Source organism: Symphodus melops, assembly GCF_947650265.1.
Source record: "Symphodus melops genome assembly, chromosome: 19".
NCBI classification, from domain to species: domain Eukaryota; kingdom Metazoa; phylum Chordata; class Actinopteri; order Labriformes; family Labridae; genus Symphodus; species Symphodus melops.
In genome coordinates, this window is record NC_136709.1 from 9,527,369 (window position 1) to 9,550,758 (window position 23,390).

Consider the following 23,390-nt stretch of genomic DNA (forward strand, 5'->3'; position numbering starts at 1 on the left):
GTGTGGTCTTTCTCTGGATCCCCCCCCCCCCCTCTTTTTTTAAACAAGTTCACCAGCGACTAGGGGATTCATTTCAAAGTGTTTTTCTTCCCATCAACTTCTAAAAATGGTGTTGTTCGCTTTGTCGTCGGTTCGAAACAAACCTGGATAACGAAGGGAGTCGCTACGTGACAACACCCCGACACGACGTTACTTTGCCTGGGTAAGACTGAGCACACACACCGCCGCACTCTGTCATGTTATGTGTTTGTCAGCCTCTCCTCAGGGAGACACATTAAGACTCGAAGCAAAGCGCATGATTACTGAGGCTAAACAAGCGAACAGCCCTTTAATAATAATACAAAACCCACAAATCTAAAGTTTGGAAATGGGCAAACATTAAGTTACCAGTCATTTCTCCAACTTGCTAGCCACGTTAGCATTAGCAGCAATTTCGATTAAGCTGCTATAAAATGCTAACCGGGTTGCTCGCTAACAAAGGCGTCAAGCTAAGATATGTGAGCTTCAAGTGAAGTTATTTGTCGAGTTATGTGCCGTAAGCTTTGCCCACATGCTGGGCTTTAGTTGTAGCTTTACAGTGGTTTTCAACAAGCTACTTGAAATGCACTGAGGGTTAGCTTGATATTATAATAACAGGAAGTGTGTTAAACACTTCACAAACTTTCTTCCCGACACTGACTCCAGGCCTCATCATGTACAGACTGACACGGTTTCTCTTTCTTCACAGAGGCAACACCTGTCCCGGGTTTGATTTGAAGCAGACATTGATGCATCTCGGGGTGTCTGAGTCCATGAGAGAGTGCGAGTACAGTCAGATCAGCACTCGCAGCTCAACACCGATGGAGACCCCTTACAAGAAAAAGACCCCAAAGAAGAGGAAGTGGGAGTCCTTCCCAGGTCGAAATAAGTTTTACTGCGATGGGAGGATTATGATGGCCAAGCAGACAGGGGTTTTCTACCTCACCCTTGTCCTCATTCTAGTGACTTGTGGACTTTTCTTCACTTTTGAGTAAGTATCTTTTTGGATGTGTGTAGCCTACTCTTTCATCTTGCTTCCCATGTGTTATTTACTTTTGCACAGTGACATTGTGGATTACAGATTTCATTTCATGAGCTCAGCTGTGAGAGAGGGAGAGGAAAAAAAAAAGTTTAGATATAGGTCAGTTATGTCACGGCCATCGCTATGATTTTCTCTTGGCTCAGAGAGATGTCAGTAAAACTGGTCGGGGATTAGTCAGAGGCTTCTCTGTTTTAGAAATGTACAAGACAATACATTGGCTAGATTATCTGACAAGAGGCAGACTCGTGTGTCACAGCTGATGTGAACTTCTATGTGGTTGAGTTTCAAAGGTGCAGCTTTCCTCCTTAAATTAGTTTATGTCTCATCGGTGCTCTTGCACATGTTAAAAGGGGAACTGTAGGGTTTTTTTTAATGACGATTCAACATAGCTGCTTTTGGTATGCCGGTCTTGTTTAGAGTATCTTCCTGCTAAAGGGCTTGTCCTCAAACTACTCAAGTGGACCAACATGAACCTAAGTGAAGTATCCTCAAGCAGGATACTGAATCCTACCCTGTTGCAGGGTTGTTGTCCAGGAGGACTGTATGTACAGAGTATTTAATTCAAACTGGATAATGTCAACATGCTAACTAAGCAGAGAGTCGATTTTCAGTTTTTCTTTCTCGTCTGTCTTAATCTGTTTCCAGAGAAACCAAATCCCAGACTGTCGTTCTGTTAAGCAATGTCCTTACTTGTCGAATATGCCTGACTAATACTACTCTGACTGAATGACTTTCAGATTGGGCTTCAGTGTCAGCGTGCCGATGTGTGCACACTTACAGTCCCTTAATCACAGCCCGAAAATCCCAAAAGGAGCGCTCAGTCTTTGTTGTCTGCTAGAAAAACCTGTAATCAACGGGCAGAGTGTCGTAACCGTCTCATCCAACCTCTCATCTTCACCTCATCCGAGCCCAGCTGGGTCTGAAGTGCAAGCAGCAGCATGTAGACACACACACTGACCTGAGTGCTCGGGTGTAGAACCTTTGAGAGAGAGAGACTGATTACTCAGGAAAATCAGGAGAGAGTTAATGCACTGGCATCTATCATCTTAGAAACCCCATCTATGCTAGATAAGACTCCTGCTCCAGCTGGAGATTTGTTGCTCAATCGGACGGTCTTTATCAGGCTGAAGTGCTTTAAGGCCAGAGACCGCTTCATAAGCAAAATATGTGCTGTGGTTGATGGCTGCTGTTCTGTGTCTGGATTGTGGCGACAACCCATGCCTATTGATTTTAGGATGAATCAGAAGACTCAAGAATTTCTGTCAACAATCTTAGTCCGCTTACCTTTTTTTAGATATTTATTGAAGAAGCATAACACACTTCCTGTCTCGTATTTTAGAGTGTGAAATATTCTGATTAGTCTTTATTTTGCACCCTATAAAACAAAGACCTTTTTTTCCCCCTGTTGGTCTTACACTGATATACAAAATGACACGTTGAGTACTTGGAGGTTGTGATATATCTTGTGAAATGTCTAAAATCAAATCATTTAGCAGTTCAATGAAAAATATTCTTAACCAGGGTTTTTTTTTGTCAGTTCCAGTTTGTGTTATTTGTGTTGCGAGTCATTCACTGATCCAATGCTGCACATCCATTCTGACCTCTGGACCACGTCCTCTATCAATACATTCACAGCACATGCACATGCAGACATATAACCCACGAGCAAAGAGCACGATGCTAGAGGGAGGGCATTGCAGGATCAAACCTCCAAAGTCTTTACGAAAAGAACCGTTGACTGCAACAGGAGGGGAGACATACTGCAGGGTCCATCTTGAACCCGGTGTTCCCCTGCACCCCCCCCCCCCACCCCCCATGGAGGGTGCCAGATGCTTCCTGATGATGATACCTTTTCTCTCCTCGGATAGCTTCGTTTCCTACACTGAGGCTAGTCAATGGAGCCCAATGTTCTGCCCTCTGTTTGTTGTGACTACAGGGGACATTTTTCAGGATCACGATGCAACCCCAAAGCCACATTTCAGCTTAGATCTGTCCTCTCTGGTCAACTGTGTATGTCCCCAGGCCTCCTGCCGGCTCCCCTTCCACCCCTCCCCGCTCCTCTCAGCTGAAAGCATACATTAATCGGACAGGGTGATAGTCAGCAGACCTGCACGCTGCCTTCTGTTGTCATTAGCTGTAATGTGTTTCCATTAGATGCTTTTCTAACCCCACAGTCAGTTGTCAGCATAGTGAAGCACAGCTCTTCATTCAGTTTTGCGAGGGATCCTTCTGTTGAATTGCCTCTGTATCCCGTTATAGTCCCGAAATGAGGCTGTGCTACGAAGACACCTGGTCCGTTTCTATTTAAAGATGACGTTCTGATCTGTGAAATCCAGAAAGAGTCAACAGATGGCGAGTATTTAAGGGACGGAGAGAGGCGAGCACACACGGTGTTCACCGGCGGTTTTCCCGACGTCTCTGTTTTTTTGGTTTTTGCTTGTTTTCTCTGCCTGTCAGAGGGCCGCTCAGCCATGCACAATAAACTCTGTTAGTGACCCGCAGACTTTGCTCTGTTTGTTGTTGTGTGGCTTGCCGCCCTGCGGACGTCCATGTGTGTTGCTTTTGCACATGTTGCCTTATCTCCCTTATGTGTCATGAAAGTCAAGTCAGGCAGATGTTTGGGGTGGTGTTTTTTTTTTGTTTTGCTGTGTGATTTCATGTGAGACCACAGTAAAGTGAAGTCCTGACACTTTGGACGAGCGGTGTTGAGGTTTACTGTCGGACTATTTTCAGGCTGCGTGTGCATTGCTCTTAATGTACACAGACACTGGCTTGGATGGATGGCCTGTGCTTGTCTGGCCGTCAGAAAACAATCGTTGTTTATTTTTCGTCCAGCACATTTTGATTTGAGGGCAGAAGGAGCTGGAGCCACCGACCTTGTGCTTATTGCACAACCAACCAACTCCTTTGTGAGCGGCCGGCTGCCGTCACTGTTTCTGTTTTGTTGGGATGCAACACTAAACTCTGGAGCTGACACAGGCTGAGTGTTTTCTTCAGTGTAGCTACGGCTTATTTTTCTGTTCTACTCCAAACGTCTGTGAGCCCGCCCATCCAGAGTCTGCGACATGATTGGCTGTTCGTCGTCTTTATCTTCCTCTCTTCAAAGTCGGGTGGCGACTAGCCTTTAAGGTGCATTAGCACGCCACTTTCCCAGTGATTGTGTCGCATAATTCCAGGTTTTAATCGATTGAACTTGAATGGAACGTTTGACTTGTTCATTGATGAAGACTGTGTGACTATTTCTTCACAGGATTTATTAAGTTTCACGCCCGCACTGTTGTTCACCTGTTCAACAGTTTGTGTGACGCGCCACTGACGCACAGTTCACATGAATCCCACTGTGAGTAGGTTGAACGGGGTCGTTGAATTAATAAAATGTTAATGGGGTGGGTTGCAGCTGTCAGTGCGTCTCCCTGTTTAAAGGACACAGTGCCTTTTATGTAGCACGCACGGCAATGTAACTTCATTTATTATTTCAGACATGCTCACAGGTTCAGTCAGTATCTAATGTCAGTCGAGGTTCATGCAGTGAAATATTTTGGAGCCTACTTTTTATAACCCGAGCGTCGTCTGAGCTGTTTTCAAAATGTCCTTTTAAATGCCTCGAGTGTGTCGGTCCTTTCTGGAGATTTTTCTTCCTCCCTGTCTACTTCAGACAATTTGAAACCGCCCCTATGATACTCGCCGTGACATCTCTCTGCACACATGGAAACATTGACAGTTTCTGCAAACGTCTTTGTCTGTGTGTTTTGAAAGAAAACGGCTGAATTGAACGTTCATACCAAACGGTGTCGAGATCATTCTGGAAAGCTGGCTTCGCTCAACACCATTTATAATAATTTAATGAGGATTTGGCCATGTGATTTAAAAATAAAACGTCCTCGAAGACCTCGGGACAGAATAAATACAAAGGCTGGCAGGTAATGGAGATTTAAAAATCAGCTTACGTGCAGAACTGAAGCCCATCCTGGACTCAGACTCAACGTTGAGGAGACTTTGGGGACTCGACTTGGTCTTGACTCACATTCTTTTTCTGGTGACTCAAACCCTACTTGGACTCGGGGTGTGGTGACTCGCCTACAACCCTGGTGTGTGTGTGTGTGTGTGTGGATGTGACGTTCTTCATTATGATAAGACGTGCTGCGGTTTATTCTGACATAGATTTTGGAAACTTACGTTTTATACAACACCTCAGAGCGTTTGTGTTCATCTCTCACTCTGAGCTGTCTCCAGTAAAAAAACACAGAAAAATCACCAAGTTAAATGTCATATCCAGTATTAATAGATATGCCAACCATGTTAGCCCTGCATGATGAAATGGAGGGCTCTGACAGAAGAAGGAACGGTGGTTAGTTAGGGAGCAGTATTTCTGTCTGCTGCATGTTTGGTCCTATTGGTTTTGCATCGTCTGTCGTTCTGTCTAATTTCCATACCTTTGGGTTTACAAAGCTCTGTGTACTTTGAGCAACTGTTACCTGCCGAGTGTTTGCATACAGCAAAAACGAACGAGGGGAACTGTTAACTTAACGACACGTTGGACGTTTCAGTTCATAACTTGAAGATTTACTGTGAGACAGAAATGTCTCGTACCGTTCCTTTGCTTCAACAATGCGACTTTCAAAACTGAACTGAAAAACTGTTGACGTAGTTTCGGTTCACATGTTGCTGTGAAGAAGTTCTCATGTTTGCTCAAGCCTGATTCAGTCATATCACAGCAGATTAAATGTCCTGTTGTTGGAAGCAGATTACAGCCTGCTGTGTTGATCGGCACGTCAGATCAGATTGGACTCTTGTTTGATTCCTCTGATCAGACGGTACGAATGCTCAAAAGACGGGTGCTTTGACTCGAAGTGGTTTTTGACATTACCATATTTAACAATCGCAAAATTGAGTGCTCGTGGGGGAAATGATCATGTGAGAGTACTGAAAATGTCTCCTTTTTGTTGTTGTTGTTGTCTTCTTTTCTAATTTTTGAGCACAACATGTCGACTTCTCCCTCCCTGACATAGTTTCTCACTTTGAGATTCTGAGACTTGCCGTCTGCTGACTCCTCCAGTGTGACTGTTTTTTGTTCACTTTGCAGTGCCTGCCCTGAGGAAAGCATTTGACTGGCTGAGCAGAAGCACGTTTGTCGATGGCTACCTGGAAAGGCAAGAAAAGCACCACTATTAGTGATCAGCCCCGTTTCCACCGAGCGGTCCGGCTCGGTTCGTCTCGGTACGGCGCGCATTTTGCGGCGTTTCCATAGACTAATCCCGGGAAAGATTCCCAAACAACCGATCCGTACCATCCCACTTTTTGGGACCCTTCCGTTGGGGTGCCAAGAATGTGGAGCCGACCCGGAAAGGTGGAGCTAAACACTGCAGTCTGTTGATTGGTCGAATGAATCGTCACTTCCCGTGTTACGTTGGCAAAGAAAACAACTCCGTGTGTAATACACAGCTGATTGTTTACGTCTGTGTTTCTCCTCGCGGCGCAAAGCCTCCTCTGAAACAAAGCTTGATTGAGTTTTTGTAATAAAGAATCACATGCCAATGAAGTGGATGAACTGCTGGATATCTCCAGCGTTGGTTTTGTTTGTGTTGCGTTTTTCTCCTATGCTGAATGTATTAGTTAGCTGTTAGCGGTTAGCTGCTAGCTGCTATCATATGACGCTATTTACATAGCAGCTATCGTCGTCCAGCTTACACGCCACCTACCAAATAGGGCACGGGTGGCTGTGGAAACGCAAACGGGATCAGGCTTAATCGAACCAAACCGTACCGATCTGTACCGGACTGCTGTGTGGAAACGGGGCTTTCGTGATCACACTTACAGTGTCTGAAGTCCTGCCCGCTTCGAGGGCTCCAGCCTCTGTACACGGGGCAAACAGAGGCCATTCGCCTCTGTTCCCCCTCCAGCTTCCCCTGAGCTCATGAATGAAGTGGCACATTGAGCATACTGTTGATGGAAGTAGGCTGCAGTCAACGTTCCTTACAGGGCGTCGTGGATTTTTTTTTCCCCTCTATCTTTTGGATTGAAGACCCTTTGACCCCATAAAAAACTTGATGAATATACTGTCACTGTAGTTCCATAAGACTCGGAAAATACAGACGCTCTGTGGTCCATTCAGAAAAGAAGTCCAGCTTCAGGCTGTTTAGTTGATACTGACTGAATGCAGTGAAAGGGTGACTTGTTCGTCCTTTTACAATATTACTTCTGCACATTATTCCAGAAGAAGAGTAAATGTGTTTGCTGCATGTCCAGGCAAAATAAGAATTCAGCTTTTGTGTCTTAAGGTAAACTGTTGCACCAGAGTCTTTGTTCACATTCTTTGAACAGTCACGCCCACGATAGATGTTTCTCAACACAACAGTTTCACATTAAATTCCTCTCAAAGGTTGTCAAAGAAGGATTTATATTTGTGGCGCGCCAATCTTGATTTAGCCTCACTGGCTACAAAAACAAGTTTAAATACAAACATAAAACTTCATTGTTTGTATGTCATGACATTTATATTCATAATGTGTGAATCTGCTATAAGATGATGTCACTCACAGTTTTTCTGACATTTTAAAATGTTCTAATTTGTTGTCTTTTTTAAAAAACCTCTAAAGAAAGAAGTAAATGCCGATTATGTGAGGATGGATGATAAACCTCTGACAGGCCTTTTTTTTTTTTTTTTTTGCACATCACAGAATATTGATGACCTTTAAAGGTGTGTGTGTTGCTGAAGAGGTATAGTGAGGGTGCAGTTTATCTCAGGTGACACTGAAAGAAAGAGCCAGTGAGGAGGGTCCAGTAAAGCCAGCTTCACATGGTGACATCAAGCAGAGATGAAAGGAAGCAGAGATTAACTGCCAGCTGACTTTTAAAAAAGCTGGCTGGCATTATAAGAGGATTTAATGGGAAATGTGATAACGGTAATCTGGGTTGGATTAATGTTGAGATTAGTGCACCCTTTAGGAGACGACTGAGAAGGAATACCTCGGGAGACCCCATTGAAGTAGACAGATTACCTTTGAGATTCTGTGGAAACAATCGCCTGACTACAATCCCACAGATGACAAATACAGAAAAATGATTCATCTAAATAACAGAACCTGAACATTTGTGTTTAATTTCTCATTTATTCTGCTAGTTATTTCAAAAAGAGACCATCAGCCTAAAATGGGCTGATTTCAGCGATTTCAATTTAAGAGATGTGCAAAAGAAACCATCAGTACCATCTGATTATATGTAATATAGACTCTCCTAATACTTCCTGCTAGACTGGAACTCATGATAAGGGGATTTTCCACTCCAGTAGAGTAAAGACGGTAGGAAGAAGGCATTGTTGTTTATGTCACACCCTCCAATGTGCACAAACTTGAGTACAGGATGGACTGGCTTCCTCAGTCTGGAGTCCAGACTCCGCCCACTTTACACTCTCTCTTCAGACATCTGTCAGAGTGTCCATGATGGGAAGCTCCTACCTGCTCAGTACACTGTACCAAACTGAACTGAGGGATGCCACACTGTGCTAAATAATTCAAACTTATACTCAGCCTTATGTGTTATTATCTACCATATAACATCAGCAGTTGATCAGATTTACCTTACCAAGGTTATATGTTTTATATATAAGGGTTTGGGATATGTATGTTAGTTGGGCTTTTTTTCTAACTCAATACAATCACTTTGGACCTTAAGTGGATAAAAGCTGGAAGTGAAAATGTGTACAAGCTGTTTTTTGTCTATTTAAAATGTATTTACCGTAAATTTCGGACTATAAGCCGCTACTTTTTGTCGCGGTTTTTAACACTGCGGCTTTTAAAACGATGCGGCTTATTTATGGATTTTTCTTGCGGGACAATGAGCTTGTGCCGCAAAAACATTTGACTTCGTCACATCGGATCTTAATATCAGTCATTTTGCGCTTTATGCACGCACCCTCATCATGGAAAACAAACGGAGAAATACATATGATGCAGCTTTCAAGTTAAAGAAGGCTGTCAAAGAAGGAAATAGAGCTGCTGCACGTAAAGTTGACACTGACAGCGACAACGAAAAAGAGACTGAGGAAGTGAGTAATGAAGTCATTCTGAGGCAGTGAATGGATGGACTTTTTCCTGTGAAATATATTATGGTAATCTTTTTCATCAGCCGTATTACAGACACTGTTTGATAAAGGATTTACAGTAGGCTTCGTATTTGCGGATGTTACCAGTAGTACGTATTTCATTAAAAGTTAAAAAAATGTCTTTGTGTCACGTCTTTCTGTGTAAATAGTTCTTGTTATAGCGTGGACACCTGCGGCTTATAATCAAGTGCGGCTTATATATGTACAAATACATTTTTTTACCTATTTTTAGCCGGTGCGGCTTATATCCAGGTGCGCTCAATAGTCCGGAATTTACGGTACTTTTTTCATTATTTATTTATTAGTAATAAATGATAAACTGACTTCTGACTTGTAAAGATCTTTTATAGTCTACTGACTACTCAAAGTTGCTTTTTACCCCTCATGTAACATTCACCCACCTTCACACACTGGTGGCAGAGGATGCTACATTAAAGCGTACGACCTCATTCCCATCACACGCTGCTGGCACAGCAGCAGGATTGTTTTGGTGTCTTAGACATAAAGCTGCAGGAGTTTGGGATCGACCCTCTGACTCAGAGATAAGTGACTGCACCACAGAGCCCCTGTTCCACTCTTTCAGTGCTACATGTTATTGTCCTCGTATCAACTGAGAGAGCGGAGAAGAACACGGGCAGGCAGGAAAGAGTCTGAAGACATGTCATTAAGTGCGCAGTGATTGCACTCATCACTAACTTGTTGCATGATATGAAAAAGAAATGCTTTTCTCACTCAACTGTTGAATGGCGCCCTGGGTAGAGTGGCCTTGCCTTGACGCTCTTTTAATGCAGTCACATGAAACCCCAGCAAGCTACATCAGCTATCATCAGCATAGTTGTTGCCCATTCAGAAGTGTAAAAAAAAAAGCTATTTAGATTTCTTTTGAAATCAGGAGAAGCTGCCAACATAGGCATTGTGTAAAATACAAAGTGACAGCAGACAGCAGCCGTTATATTTGCCAATTTGAGTGTGCTTTAGGTTTGTCTGCTGAGTTCTTAAACGTCAAAGCCGACATAAAACGACTTGTATCTTGTTGAAGGTCTTTGTTTCTTTTTTTTCCCCCCTTCCTACAGCTCACTCCTGTGGCTGTTTCCAGGGTAACCACATTCCCTTTCAAATTGTACCATGTCTGACATTGGATGCTGTCCGTCTCCATGGCAACAAAGCCCCCCAAATCCCAGTTAGATATAAGATTTGGTTTTACACCAGTGTTTCTCACAGAATTCGGCTGTACCTGTGGGCTGGGGGTTGATGGTACGCTTCTTCTATTAGGTTAGGCTAGTTTTAAATATTAGATTATAAATTCATTGGTTTTTATTCCCTAATTTATTTTAGTTTTTGTCACAACACCTTAAGCTGCTCATCCTACTTCTCTGCGCACACGTACACACACACCCCCAGGTGCTGGGCCGACTCGGCATGCAGCAGCGTCAGAAAGATATTAGCTCCAGTAATGGGCCCATCTGGGTGATGGCGACTTCTATTTATTAAAACGGTCAACGTGTTGTTTAATAGCCGTTATCAAACAGTTAGGAGCAGATTAGTGGATTGCGGTGTGAATAGCCTCCACTTAGACTGTTTTTGTTTGAAAGCCTGCATTGGACCGTGACGCCTGTACCGTAACGGTTTGGGACTGAGATTTTTAAAAAAACGTCACAGGCCTCTCAGCACAGACTAAAGAGTCAGACAGCTGCTGCTATTGCTTTATTTGTTCTTCTTTAGAGCGGTTGGAGCAAAGTCTTTCAAACTCAATGTTTCATCTTTTTTAAACCTAGATACCCAAACACTTCTTGTCATGAATGATGTATAAAAAACCTGATTAAATAACACTTGGTTGTGGTATCATGTTTGCTGTGTGGTATGCAGTGTTATATAAATGTGTAAAAAATAGAAATGGATTTGTTCAACTGTTAAACCCACAATGTTTGCAGTGAAAGTGTTTTGACAGGCAGGGGCAACAGAGCTGCTTTATATTGAAACAAAGACGAAGAAACCTGCCTCAACCTCAGATGAACGTTCTGGATTATAATTTCCTGATTAGGGACTGGAGGATCTGTCTTCTCCTGGCCTAGTTTAGCAGACTCACACTGGAGAAGAACCTCAAAGAAATAACACACATGTATGACCTCTTAGCAAGTGTCTGACATGTATTCTATGTCTCTCACACTGACACAGTCAGCGTCCAGCACAACAACCTCTGGCCCACCAGGCAAGTTTTTTAACTGGAGTGCTGTTTGTGCTGTCCTGCCTGAAGCCCCATGCTGATGTCCCAGACATCCCAGTGTTTTCTGCTGAGTTCACTCACTCCAGATGTCGGGGAGCAGCAGGACTGGCCAGTGTCCGCTCAACTTGGAAAATGACTCGGGTCGTAGAGCGCCTGTTTGTCACAGCGTAAACACTCTTACGAAACAGCATGGGCGTTGTATATTTTGGATTTAGAATTGTTTGTTCGGATGAATAATTGATGCCAGTGTGTCTTTTAAACCCCAGTAATAAGGGCTTTCATACGTTGGCTGACCCCTTACACTGAGCTGAGTGATCTGCCTCTCCAGCAGTTCAGGTGAAAGCAGGGAGCGTGTGCAGATGATGCTCGAATCCCATTTAGCACAGATCAGCAAATCTAATGGTGAAGGTCCATATTTACTGTACATCCTCCCTATCCACTTTGATGTCTTTGACGGATTCCAACATGGCGAGCCTAAATATAGCTGGCATGGTTTTCCGGAATAACTGTTGTTGGCACAAATCTGCGGATGTAACTGCCCTCCTGAGGTGCTGCCATCTGAAGGCTGGTGAGACGCGGCGATAGGATGACAAAAGTCATTCGAACACTTTCATCATTGTAAAAAAAAAAAAAAAAAAGATGATACTCGATGTTTAAAGAGGGGCTATTCTATCCCTCAGTGCAATGTGTGCCTCTTATAATACATCCCACCAAGTAACAAAGCTGTGCATCAAATATTTACCAAACTTGCTCTTACAAGCGTGTGAGTGTTCACTGTTAAATTTCCTGTCCTCCAAATGATGTTTAAAATAGAATTTGTTCTGAAATGATTGACAGCTAGTCAAAAGATGCTGCCGCCGGTGCCCCGCCCCTTTTAGCTTGAATGTGATTACTGTAATAACAACAGTCTGCACCATTGAACATTTAATGGGATTATGCCAGATTGTCTCATTAGAACAGATTACAGTGATATGCCTCCCTGCTTGTAAAGAGTTTACATCCACTTATTGTTTATCAGTGTTAAGCAGCAAGTCGCAGGTCTTAACACCTCTTGATGTGAATGGCTTCTTTCCACTGCTAGAGTTCAGTTTGGTGTCACGGTTATGTTTTGTGTACAAATGTTTGCACTATGAAGAGTGGGTTTATTACCACAGTAAAACGCCTACACCTCGGGCCTTATGCACTTTTTTTTCCCCCCCCAGGCAGAATCACGTGTCTCTCTTTCTCTATTTGCTAATTCTCTCTCTCTCTCTCTCTCTCTCTCTCTCTCTCCCCATTTCTTCCATTCCCACCAGTTGTCCTTACCTCGCTCTGAAGCTGACCCCAGTTATCCCAGTGGTCGGAGGAGTGCTGTTTCTCTTTGTGTTGGGGACTCTGCTGAGAACCAGCTTCAGTGACCCAGGAGTGCTGCCTCGGGCCACCCCAGATGAAGCAGCTGACCTCGAGAGACAAATAGGTAAGACGCCGGTTGAATTATTGAAAACTTGAGAAAAACAGCTCTGGACATGCAAAAACCCTTTACTGAGGTTTGTTTCATGACATCAGCCTGGGCACTTCACCACCTCTCATGCATACTACTTCTTATATTTTATATCTCAGACTATCCCTCTCTGTGTAAGTCCCTGGTTACAGCCAAATGTATTAGAAATGACTTTTCATCCTAAAAAGGCTTTTGTTATGTAAGTTTCTATCAACCTTCCTAATATTAGATCTGACTGTGATATGTGTACGCTCTGGTATTTATTATGAAAATGATGCAGTGAACTAATCATTGGAGAATGTTTGCACAGCCACATAGCTGTCAATCCAAAGAATAGGCCTCATCCACACAGTCAACAGAACTGTTCTGGTTTTCTCACAGCTATGAAGTATAATCAGATTTATGTAGATGCTGATTGAACCTCTTAACTTTGAGAGCACACATGGCCCATTTCACAGTCCTGAACAAAGAAAGAAGACATTGGTTCAGACTTAATGGAGGCCAATATTCTCACTCAGCCCTAAGGCAAGGCACTTTTATTTATACAGCACATTACAACAACAAGAAGGCAATTCAGAATCATTGAAATGATTAAAACTTGAAATATGTTCAAGTAAAAATAATTCAAATGAGATTAATTTAAAGAAACATATAACGATAATTAAAAGTTATAGTGCAGAGTGAAAGATTAAAATCTTTCTCTCCTTGTGTTTAATTAAAGGCAGCTGTAAACGGGTTCATCTTTCACCTGGATTTAAAGAGCTGAGAGATTCAGCAGTCCAGTCAGAAACTGAAGGTTGGTTCTCCATGTTTGGTTCTGACTCTGCGGACAGACGGCAGACCTGAGCGGTCTGGATGGTTCGTAGTCAGTCAGGAGGTCACTCGTGTATCCTGGCCCTAAACCATCAAGCTCTTTATAAACCAGCAGCAGGATTTTAAAATCTATTCTCTGACTGACTGGCTGCCAGCGTAAAGACCTCACAACTGGGCTGTAATGTGGAATCAGTGAGCTCCTGAGCTGAGCTGCATTTACAGGAGAGAAATAAAGAACTGATTTTAAAAGTGAGTTGATGTGAGAAACACTATCTGTGGCAGATTGATGCCATTAAGAAATAGTTGCATGTCAAGAGAAATAGAAGTTGATGAATCACCATGTTGGTTTCTTTTTGAAAAACAACCTACGCTATAGTTGGGAAAGTTTTAGGAAAAGAACATGATGCGGAGTAAATAATAATCGAAGCTTCTGACTATCCCACATTTGTCCCCCAAGACATAGAAGTAGTGCTCTCTAACTTCATGAACGGTCGTGAGGTATGAAAGCAGTGAACAGATATTTTCTTGGAATCTTGTATCTGCTCAGAAATGCTCTGCCGTCTTTGATGAGACCATCAGCTTTGTTCGAAGAAGCTTCAAGTGTTCAAGTTGAGTCAATACTGACTGGAATGTACACTGGTGTTAGTTTAGGTGTGGAAGATTGAGGACTGAATGGCCAGTCTCCAAAAGTGTTTCACTCTCCCTGAAGCCAAATCAATGATCACCACATAAATCACTGCTTTTTAAACCCTCTTTATAAATCTCACTTTTAAGTTGTTGCCCTCCTTTTATTTGTGAGGTGAAGCTCCTTTTTTTCCAGAGACCGTCCTTTCCATGCTTCAGGCCACTGGGGCCTTATTAAACAAACTCCAGACTGACTTAATTAATCTCATTAGGAGACTTAAAAGCTTGAAGGCGGAAGGTAGAGTACTTGGAGCAGTGCTGTGCATGCAAGTACCATGTCATATGGGCAAACATTGTTTCAGTGGATAATCAAATAAAAGGCTGAAAATACAAACAATGTTGACCCAAATACAAAACCCCACTTTGACATCATCCCATTTGGCTTGTGTGCTATGCATTAGGACTGGAAATAACCAGCAGAGCTTTCCTTTTAACTGAAGACATTTTTTTGTCATGTTGTTGTAGCTCGATCTGTGTGGACAGTCGGCCAAGTGAAAGAGAAAATATCCCTTGTTGACCACAGTCCTGGGGGATAGTTCCTCCGGTCGAAAAGGGGCTTAAGAACAACCGTCCTTTTTTTTTTTTCCTCGTAATTTGGCTGTGATTAGTGACTCCCTTGTTAGTCGTTGACCAACTCCAGCCACAATTATTTGGTCTTTAAGTAACATTTATATCCATAGTGTTTGTTGTTGTTTGTAAGGCAAGACAACCTGTAGTGCCCGTTTCCTTGTTGCATCTCCGTCCATTCAAATGGCTGCAAGTAGACTAAAAGACTCATAAGTGCCGTTATGGTTTCTACTACACTGCATTTGAAAGGACATTTTACACACACACACACACACACACACACACACACACACACACACACACACACACACACACACACACACACACACACACACACACACACACACACACACACACACACACACACACACACACACACACACAAAGCTTCAGCTCAGGATGTTACATTTAAGCTAAATAGCTAATCACAGGTTTTTATTGACTCTACTAGTGTGTAGTGTTATATGTGCCTCTCTCTGCTCTCTCTTTCTTTACAAACACGCTTCATCGTTCTTGTGCAGTGCAATAACTTTTTTTTTTTTTTTTGCAGTGTGGTGTTATGTTTTAACCGTAGCGTGTTAGCTTGACGTGCACGTCTGGAGTGGCACATCTGTTAGCGCTTAGCCTAATCGTCAGGCCCCATCTCGAACCCCAACATCAACCAGCCGAATGATAGCTTGTACTTCTTTCTGTTTTTCTCCGTCCTGTTGTCCTCTCTCATTTCACATTGTCTAAGTAAGTGAAATAGTTATCTGCCCGCTTTAACACTTCAGTTTATTCATTACGTTTGTTTGTGCTTTCCTCCTTCTTTAAGTGCTCCTCATTTGTGCTCCTTGCCTAGTTCCTCACAGTTTTCATCCTGCTCCGAATTAGACAGTTCTATTCCATTTTATCTGGGCTCTTTTTTTCTGCTATTGTGTCCTTACACCAACTGTGCAGATCCTGATGACAAGAAAGCAGCTGACACACTGAGGAAGAGCAGCTAACTTTTTCATATCAGAACTAGAATAGTGTGATGGCTCTTAATGTGCAGTCTTTATTCATTCCATTTCCTTAACAGCTTTTTTCACTGTATCATTAGCGTTGAATTAGTATTGCAAATGACTTCCTATTCATCCTCCGTGTACTGAGTGGGTTTTTGTTGTGTATACATTAAAACCGTCTTAACAAAAACCTGAATCGCTGACTCCAGCCACCGACAGCCCTTGCAAGTAGTTTTTGCATTTCACCGGCTGCCTCATAAATAAGTAATGATGTTTTGAAGTCAAAGTGCCACAAGAGTCAAGTTCAACATCACGTCCATTGATCTGTTGACATAACAATAGAGGACCTGTTGTCTGCTAAACATGAGACGCGGAGGTCTGTAGTGCTGCAGGGACAGCTGACAGAGCCGCCTCTGTGTGTCATCATCTTAAGAATCTCTGCTGTCTGCAAAATGTGTGCGCAAAAGATACACATGAGGAATGTTTGACAGATGATTCTCTCTGTGGTATCTTTATCCTCAGTATCTTGTCACTCCACCTTGAACTACAAAAGCAGTTGAAATACTGTGTACATGTTTAAAGCATCAGCAGAGGTAGCATGTTTTGTTTTTCTCTGCTTGAAATAGAGACGAGGCTTGGATTTCTTCTCAGTGCGTTGCGTTTGATGTCTATCATGTCTGCCTGCCTGCCCCATATGTCAGGACTAGACAGGCTGGCATCAGTTCAGCCGCCACATGCCAAATCTGAAAGATTCTGATGCATTAATCAGAGGGAGGGCCAGAGCTGCCTGTTACCTTGTTCCCTTCCTTCCACCGAAATATGGTTCAAGCCAGGCGGAGAATGTCAGGGCACCCACACGCCGTTTTCCAAAGCTGCTGGACAGACTCAAGGCCAGCAGAGAAATAGATTTTGGAAGGCTTAGAGCCGGCTGGAGGAAAGACGGGCACATCAGAAAGAGGATGCAATGACATTTAGGCTTTTCATGACTGCAGGGGAAGTCGATGCGGCTGTTTGAAGGTGGGGGCTCCTGTGCTTTCAACTCCATTTGTTTCTCTATCTTTTTTTTTTTTTTTTTAAACATGTGCTCGTCTCTTAGGCCACATACCTTAAATAGAAGCTCATGCCTTTTTAGCAAAGCAAAAGATTTGTCAATTTATAATGTTTTTATTTCATTCAGATGTTGGCTTCACTTCACGTGGCTTTTTACCTTGAATGTTTTATGAATGTGTTAGGCCTTGAAGCCAGGTGTTAGTACCATGTTATTATTATTGTTTTTTTTTAAGCTTTATGGTCAGCAGCAGGTTATGTCATGTCATAATAAACAGGAAGTTGTGAAAAAGCCTAACACCGTGTCGCCAGGTTGTTCATCTCCGTATGTCAGCCCTGTGACTGACTGATGACCCGCCATGGTTGTACCCCAGCACTTGACGAATGGCAGCCGTGATTGGCTCCAGCCACATGTGACTATAAGGGGTATAGATACTTGATGCGTGGATAGTAAATGTCTCGCATCAAAAATCAAAGAGGAAGTGCAAAATCATTTTTTTGGCATCAATATAAGATTCAAATTTTTTATCCCATGTATGCGTCTTTGCTTTCCTTTCTTTTGACGCCTATTAGCTTCTTTTGACTCTGTTTACTTTCATGTTGCTTTGACCCAGTAATCTAAGTAGTGTAGGCCTGGGTATCTTTAGGTGTCTCACAATTCCACTTCGATTCTTGGGGTCACAATTTGATTCAGAACAATTCTGGATTCATCGCTCCATTAGATTCAAAGTCTATTAATACATCAGTGAATTTCTTGCTGCTTCATTTAGCATTCTACTGAGTTACGAGCTAGCCTCAGCACTGAGCAGGGAGTGACTAATTACCCCCCGCAACCAATAAAAACAAAGTTATCAATCAATTTAAAATTTAAGAAGGTAAGACTATAGATTTGTTTTTTCAATAGTACTGTATTATTGTTGGTCTTTTTTCCTGAACTGACACTGATGGAAACAAATGATTCACCCTGGGGAAAGGATGAAGCTAAATGTTTGAAAGAGAGAAAAACTGTAAACCTAAATTTCCCTCATGGGGTTGTTTTTTCATATACTTTGTTGCTATCTTTTACTGATCAAATTTGACTCTGTTCTTAGGAACAAAGCATTTCAACATCGTCATACGATTTCTTTTTTTTTTTTTTATCGCTAAATCCACACGGTACTTATTCGTGACACTCATTAAATGAGCTCCTGTTGGTGAAATATGTGAATATGTTTGGTTGGGACTGCTTTTGTGTCTGTGTCAGCTACAGTTCAGGTGCCAAACCTTAAAGACTACGCTCATCACCAGACAGGGCCATTCTGTAGGATCCCACTTTATGTAAAGTGTCTCTCCAGGTCGTGATAAAACGCATTGTTTAAAGTGTTGACTGGAGGAGACTGTAAGAAGACATTAATACACTTAATATTACACATTAATACAGTGAATTCTGATCCATATCAAAGATATTCGTGGAAACTCATTTCCATCCTTTCCATCCATTGTCCACTGCCCTGTTAAATGCCACTGAAAAACAGGCACGCGTGTGGGTTAAATGACTCATCCTGGAAGGTGCATTTCACAGGGTTGTATTGACTCTGACCTTCTGTTGGCCTCCAACTTTAGAAATGAAAAAAAAAAAGTGAAATGAATCCGTCTGAATGAATCGCTGACTCTTCAGATGGGATTCAGAGATACCCTCCCAGTGAGCGGGTATATCAGCAGCATGGTCTGTTTACCCCATGTTAAAGCCTCTTATGCCCTTGCCATCACACTGTACTGCCTGTCTGGTTGACATAGTCCTGACATCCCTCGTCTCCTGGTAGTTAAGAATGTAATAATAGTCATAATAATTGTTTTGAATGGCAGTCTGATCATAATTGAAGCTGCTACTCTAACAGATACTCTGTTCCTACTCTCCTCTCCTCTCCCACTGTAACACCCTGGGTCACATTATAGTCTGACTTCATTGTAACTGGCTGAATATTAAGTAATGTGTGTGCAGCCGGCGGGACGAGGCTCTATTACTAAACCACTTGACATCTTAACTTCTACATTTGGGGATTGCTTGTACATAGACCTCGGCCTATCATCTCTTGTTATGTCTGACAAAGGAGGCACGTGAGCAAGAGGAAGAGTTCAACCTGACAGAGACAGACTAACTGTGTGGAAGCAGTGCGATGATAATATTGTTTAACGTTGGCTACAACTCTGCTTCCATGGCTCTTCTTCTGCTGTGTTTCATTTTTAGTGCCATTTGCTATTTTTGCAGCATATCATAGAATAAAATGCCTTTATTGTCATTATACAAATTGTACAGCGAGAGTGCACACAGCTAAAAACAAAAAACAACAACAAGAACAGTATGGGTCAAAAAAAGAACCCTAGTTAACAGAAGGTGGGATATGTGTGGTGGGACTCATTTATAGTTTGCAGCATACTAAAATTAAATGGATAAACAGACCTCAGATTTCTTATTGCACAGTACGAGATAGCAGATTGTGAAATATAAATAGTGCATTGTATGAGACGTGAACCATAGCAGGGTATAAACAAAAAAAAATCCTTCCTTCATCCAAAATAGATCCTAAAAGCATTTCTTTTCCCCAATTAGTGCTAGAGCTGGGACAACGCGTCAACGTAATCAATGTAATAGTCTAAAGGTGTCTTATTTACAGAGATTAATCGCTGCACTGTAAAAAGTGGTCCAATCATCGTTGGTTCTGCTTCATCCTTTGCATTTTAAAGCTTCTCACTTGATCTGCTAAGGACCTTACAGTCATTTCGGCCATGCGTGCTGTAAAGAGTTCATTGGCGCTCATTGAAGGACCCTCGCCGTAATAACTTCCTTTGTCTTTGTTTCTCTTCTTTGGCCCGTTCCCAGACTCACAGGAGCATAGACATGAAAAGGACAGATCAGAGCTGCCACTGAAGAGATGTTTGATGGGACACACGAGAGAATGTAAACACACTTGTTGTGAAGCAGTCAGACCTACCTGGATTAACCTGCTATACTGATCATCTGCTATCTGTGCTCCCCCCCCTCTCTCTGTCTCTGTCTCTCTCTGTGTCTGTGTCTCTGTCTCTCTCTCTCTCTCTGTCTCTCTCTGTGTCTGTGTCTCTGTCTCTCTCTCTCTGTGTCTCTCTCTCTCTCTCTCTGTGTGTGTGTGTGTGTGTCTCTCTCTCTCTCTATCTCTCCGTGTCTCTCTCTCTCTCTTGTGCTGTTCAGTGCATTTAAGGCAGGGAGGCTACATCAGTCTATTACTGTTTTCCTCTTTGTCTTCAGTCTTCCTTCTTGTCTCTCTGTGACACTCTGTAGATCTTGTTATCCAGTCAAAGAGTCCAAGGTGAAGCAGCAGCTGTGCTTTCCTTCCCAGCTGCTGACATATTTTAGCCTCATCCGAATCTGGCTGTGCCTTGACTTGTCATTTTTCACTCGGACAGATGTCACATTTCTGTATCCAGCCTACTGAACTGATCCTCATGGTCTTGGCTGTGGTGTTAGTCAGTTCAGCACAGAGCGCCAAAGTCTGACACAGAGCACATTTAGCCCATGCTTTGAATTAGTGAGAAGATGTGCAGCTGTACTTCTTTTAACTGTTCTCATCCAAACAGAATCAAAACACAATTTGATATTTTTTGTGAATGAAGTAAGGATTGGAATTGCATTCAAGTTTTTTGAGATGCTTTCTGATCATCATTTGAACTACTGTTTAGGTTACCTTATCGTCCTTTTACATGCTCTATGAAGTGTGCCAAAGAGTTGTTGGGACTGATCCGATCTTAGGTCGGTATCAGGTCTGATATTGAATTCATTTCGTCATCAGATATCAGGCTGACAGTGCTGTCACTGATGGAGAAAGATGGTGGGCTCAAACCGCTCTTTCTTCATGCTAAAATGTTTTGAACTTCAGTTTAAAAGTTTTAATTTGAAAAACCTCACAGCTGTTGCTGCTTCCTGTTTGTATGTCAAGCCCGAACAATGCAATGCTGAGGAATATTAGTATGTTGTTTGCACACAGTATCAGCTGATACTTGGGCTGCTGTTTGGTGCTGAATTAAGAAAATGATTCTCTGCACAGAAACAGGCAAAATAAAAATCAGGCTGAAACTGCGACACACGAGCAAAGCTTTGCATGTTATCCATTTAGCTTTGCATTCTTTAAAATGCTCCTGAGAATCAGTACATCACAATGAAAAGGACGGGTATATGCCTCGCCTCTTAATAGTCTTTAAATAGATTTCACCTCTAAAAAAAATCTCTCTCCGCTGTTTAAACTTTAAGCACGCCAAGAAAAACGCTGCACATGCCACAGAGTAAGTTCAGACAGGAACATCCCATGCTTCCTCAAATGTGCTCAAACCACAATAAATCTCCTCTCTTCGTCTTCGTCAGTCAGCGGGAGGCAGACAGTGTGGGGAGAGAGGTTGGGCGATGACACCCACCAAACAGTGAGAGAGGTGCACCTCCGAGCTGCCCGTACCCCCCCTGCACTCATCATTATGTCCATGATGTCATTATGGAATCATTCAACGTTTGTTTTTGAGAGGAAATCTTTTTTCAGTCTTTGAGGCTGTTTTGTTGACTTGACTTCTACACGTCAGTCATTATGGTACTCCAGTTCTCCTTCATCTGTTAAAGTAAAGGCTGCATGTTTCTCTCCTCCACAGCATGATGGCAATTAGTTTCCATTAATACCTTACCAGGCAACACCTAGCACACTGTGGCTGACCTTGAAATGTAACTCTGTGTGGTAGGCCACACATCGAGTTTAAGATATATCTTTATTTTTTTCAAACAAGATAAAGGGTTAGACAAAATTGTTAATATGGATATAGTTTATGTTGCATTAAAATAACATTATACATTATACTGTCTCTCTCTCCCTCCCTCCCTCCCTCTCTCCCTCTCTCTCTCCCTCTCTCTCAGCTGACCTAATTAAATTAATTAATTACGTACATGTTGAACTTGTACAACTGACTGTTAATATAAGACATATCGAGTAACGCCATTCAGTGAAAAAATATCGAGATAGGAGTTTTGGTCCATATCGCTCAGCCCTAGTATTCATATTCTGCTTCAGCATTTCCTCATCTACTTGCCTTTATAGTTTTAGGGTTCGGTGCTCGGGCCGGATGTAACATTGAGCTTCTTCTGCCTGAATGGCAGTGTACAAATGTTTCATGCAAAGCAGGAAAGCTACTTCGACATCCCCGCTCAACTGCTACGTCACTGCAGGCCTCTGTGAACAAGTGCAGCTGATGGTCGATTTGAAGCGCTCACAAGGTGCGACCACGGTTCATTTACGCCACTGTGTTTGAAACTCTGGTTTTAGTATCTGTGTTTGCCCCACGCTTCTCCGTTAAGGATGGTGGGGCGCCACAGAAATAACACGAGTGTACATGAATGCCATGAATAAAGTGTTTTGTGCCTTTCCTCTGGGGTGGTCGGAGGTCACATTTAGGGTGGGGGGGGGGGCTGACGCATGTGAATGGTAGTGTTGCATTTCTGAGTCCGGACTGTACGAAGATTCCTTTTGTCAGACGACACAATCAAGCCGAAAATAAAATGGAACCATGTTGACATTGAATTCGTAATGTATTTAAAGTACATAACTGATGTGATTTGTATGTTTGTGGTTCTGTCTGCTCAGATATGGTCCCTCTCTCAGTGAAGTGTACTGTGAGGGCAGAGGGAGCGTCGAGAGAGAGCGCTCTTGTGCTATCGATCACGATAGAGACTAATAAAACAATGGAACAAAACATTTCCTCTGCTCTCCTTTAGAAATGTCAAACACCCACTCGAGCCTCTCAGTCCCTTCACAGTCCCACTACAAACACACACGTAGCACTCTGTTAGCAAAGCTACCGTCTCCTGCGTAAATGATCTCAGAATCCTCTTCCTACACACAATATCTCTCTCTCTCTCTCTCTCTCTCTCTCTCTCTCTCTCTCTCTCTCTCTCTCTCTCTCTCTCTCTCTCTCTCTCTCTCTCTCTCTCTCTCTCTCTCTCTCTCTCTCTCTCTCTCTCTCTCTCTCTCTCTCTCTCTCTCTCGAGGCGCGCGAGAGTGCTCACAGATCCACTGCTCTCATCTGTGATCGCAGATGTTTCACCTTAAAACCATTCAGAGCACTTTGCCATGATTTCCTTTTTTTTTTGTATGATCAAAATGTGAAGTTTGAGTTAAATTACAAACACTGTTGTTGATGTAATCTGAACGAGGACGCTTTTCAAGCCACTAACGGTTGTCTTCATGTGACTCGGTACTTGTTAGTGTTACATTGAGGTCTGGTTGGGAAGTTTGATGTCGCACAGCAGCCCAATCTGTAGCTCATTCAGAAAGCTAACACTGAAAGGCGGATCAAACATAAAGTGCTCTGTGGGCTGCTCTCATATGAAAACGTTTCTTTTGAAATGGTCAAATGTTGTAGAGATAAGTAAAAGTTTCATCTCT

The 23,390-nt window shown here is 42.7% G+C and overlaps 1 protein-coding gene across 2 annotated transcripts in view; it reads left to right on the forward strand.

Moving 5' to 3' along the window:
* Positions 1-767: 767 nt before the first annotated feature.
* Positions 768-23,390, forward strand: part of zdhhc14 (zDHHC palmitoyltransferase 14) — a gene marked incomplete at its 5' end in the record, with an annotated part of 41,782 nt that continues 19,159 nt past the window's right edge. For both annotated transcript variants that reach the window (XM_079370640.1, XM_079370641.1), the window contains 2 exons: positions 768-1,009; positions 12,681-12,841. In XM_079370640.1, coding sequence (XP_079226766.1) covers positions 768-1,009; positions 12,681-12,841 — 403 coding nt within the window. The remainder of the gene's footprint in view (positions 1,010-12,680; positions 12,842-23,390) is intronic.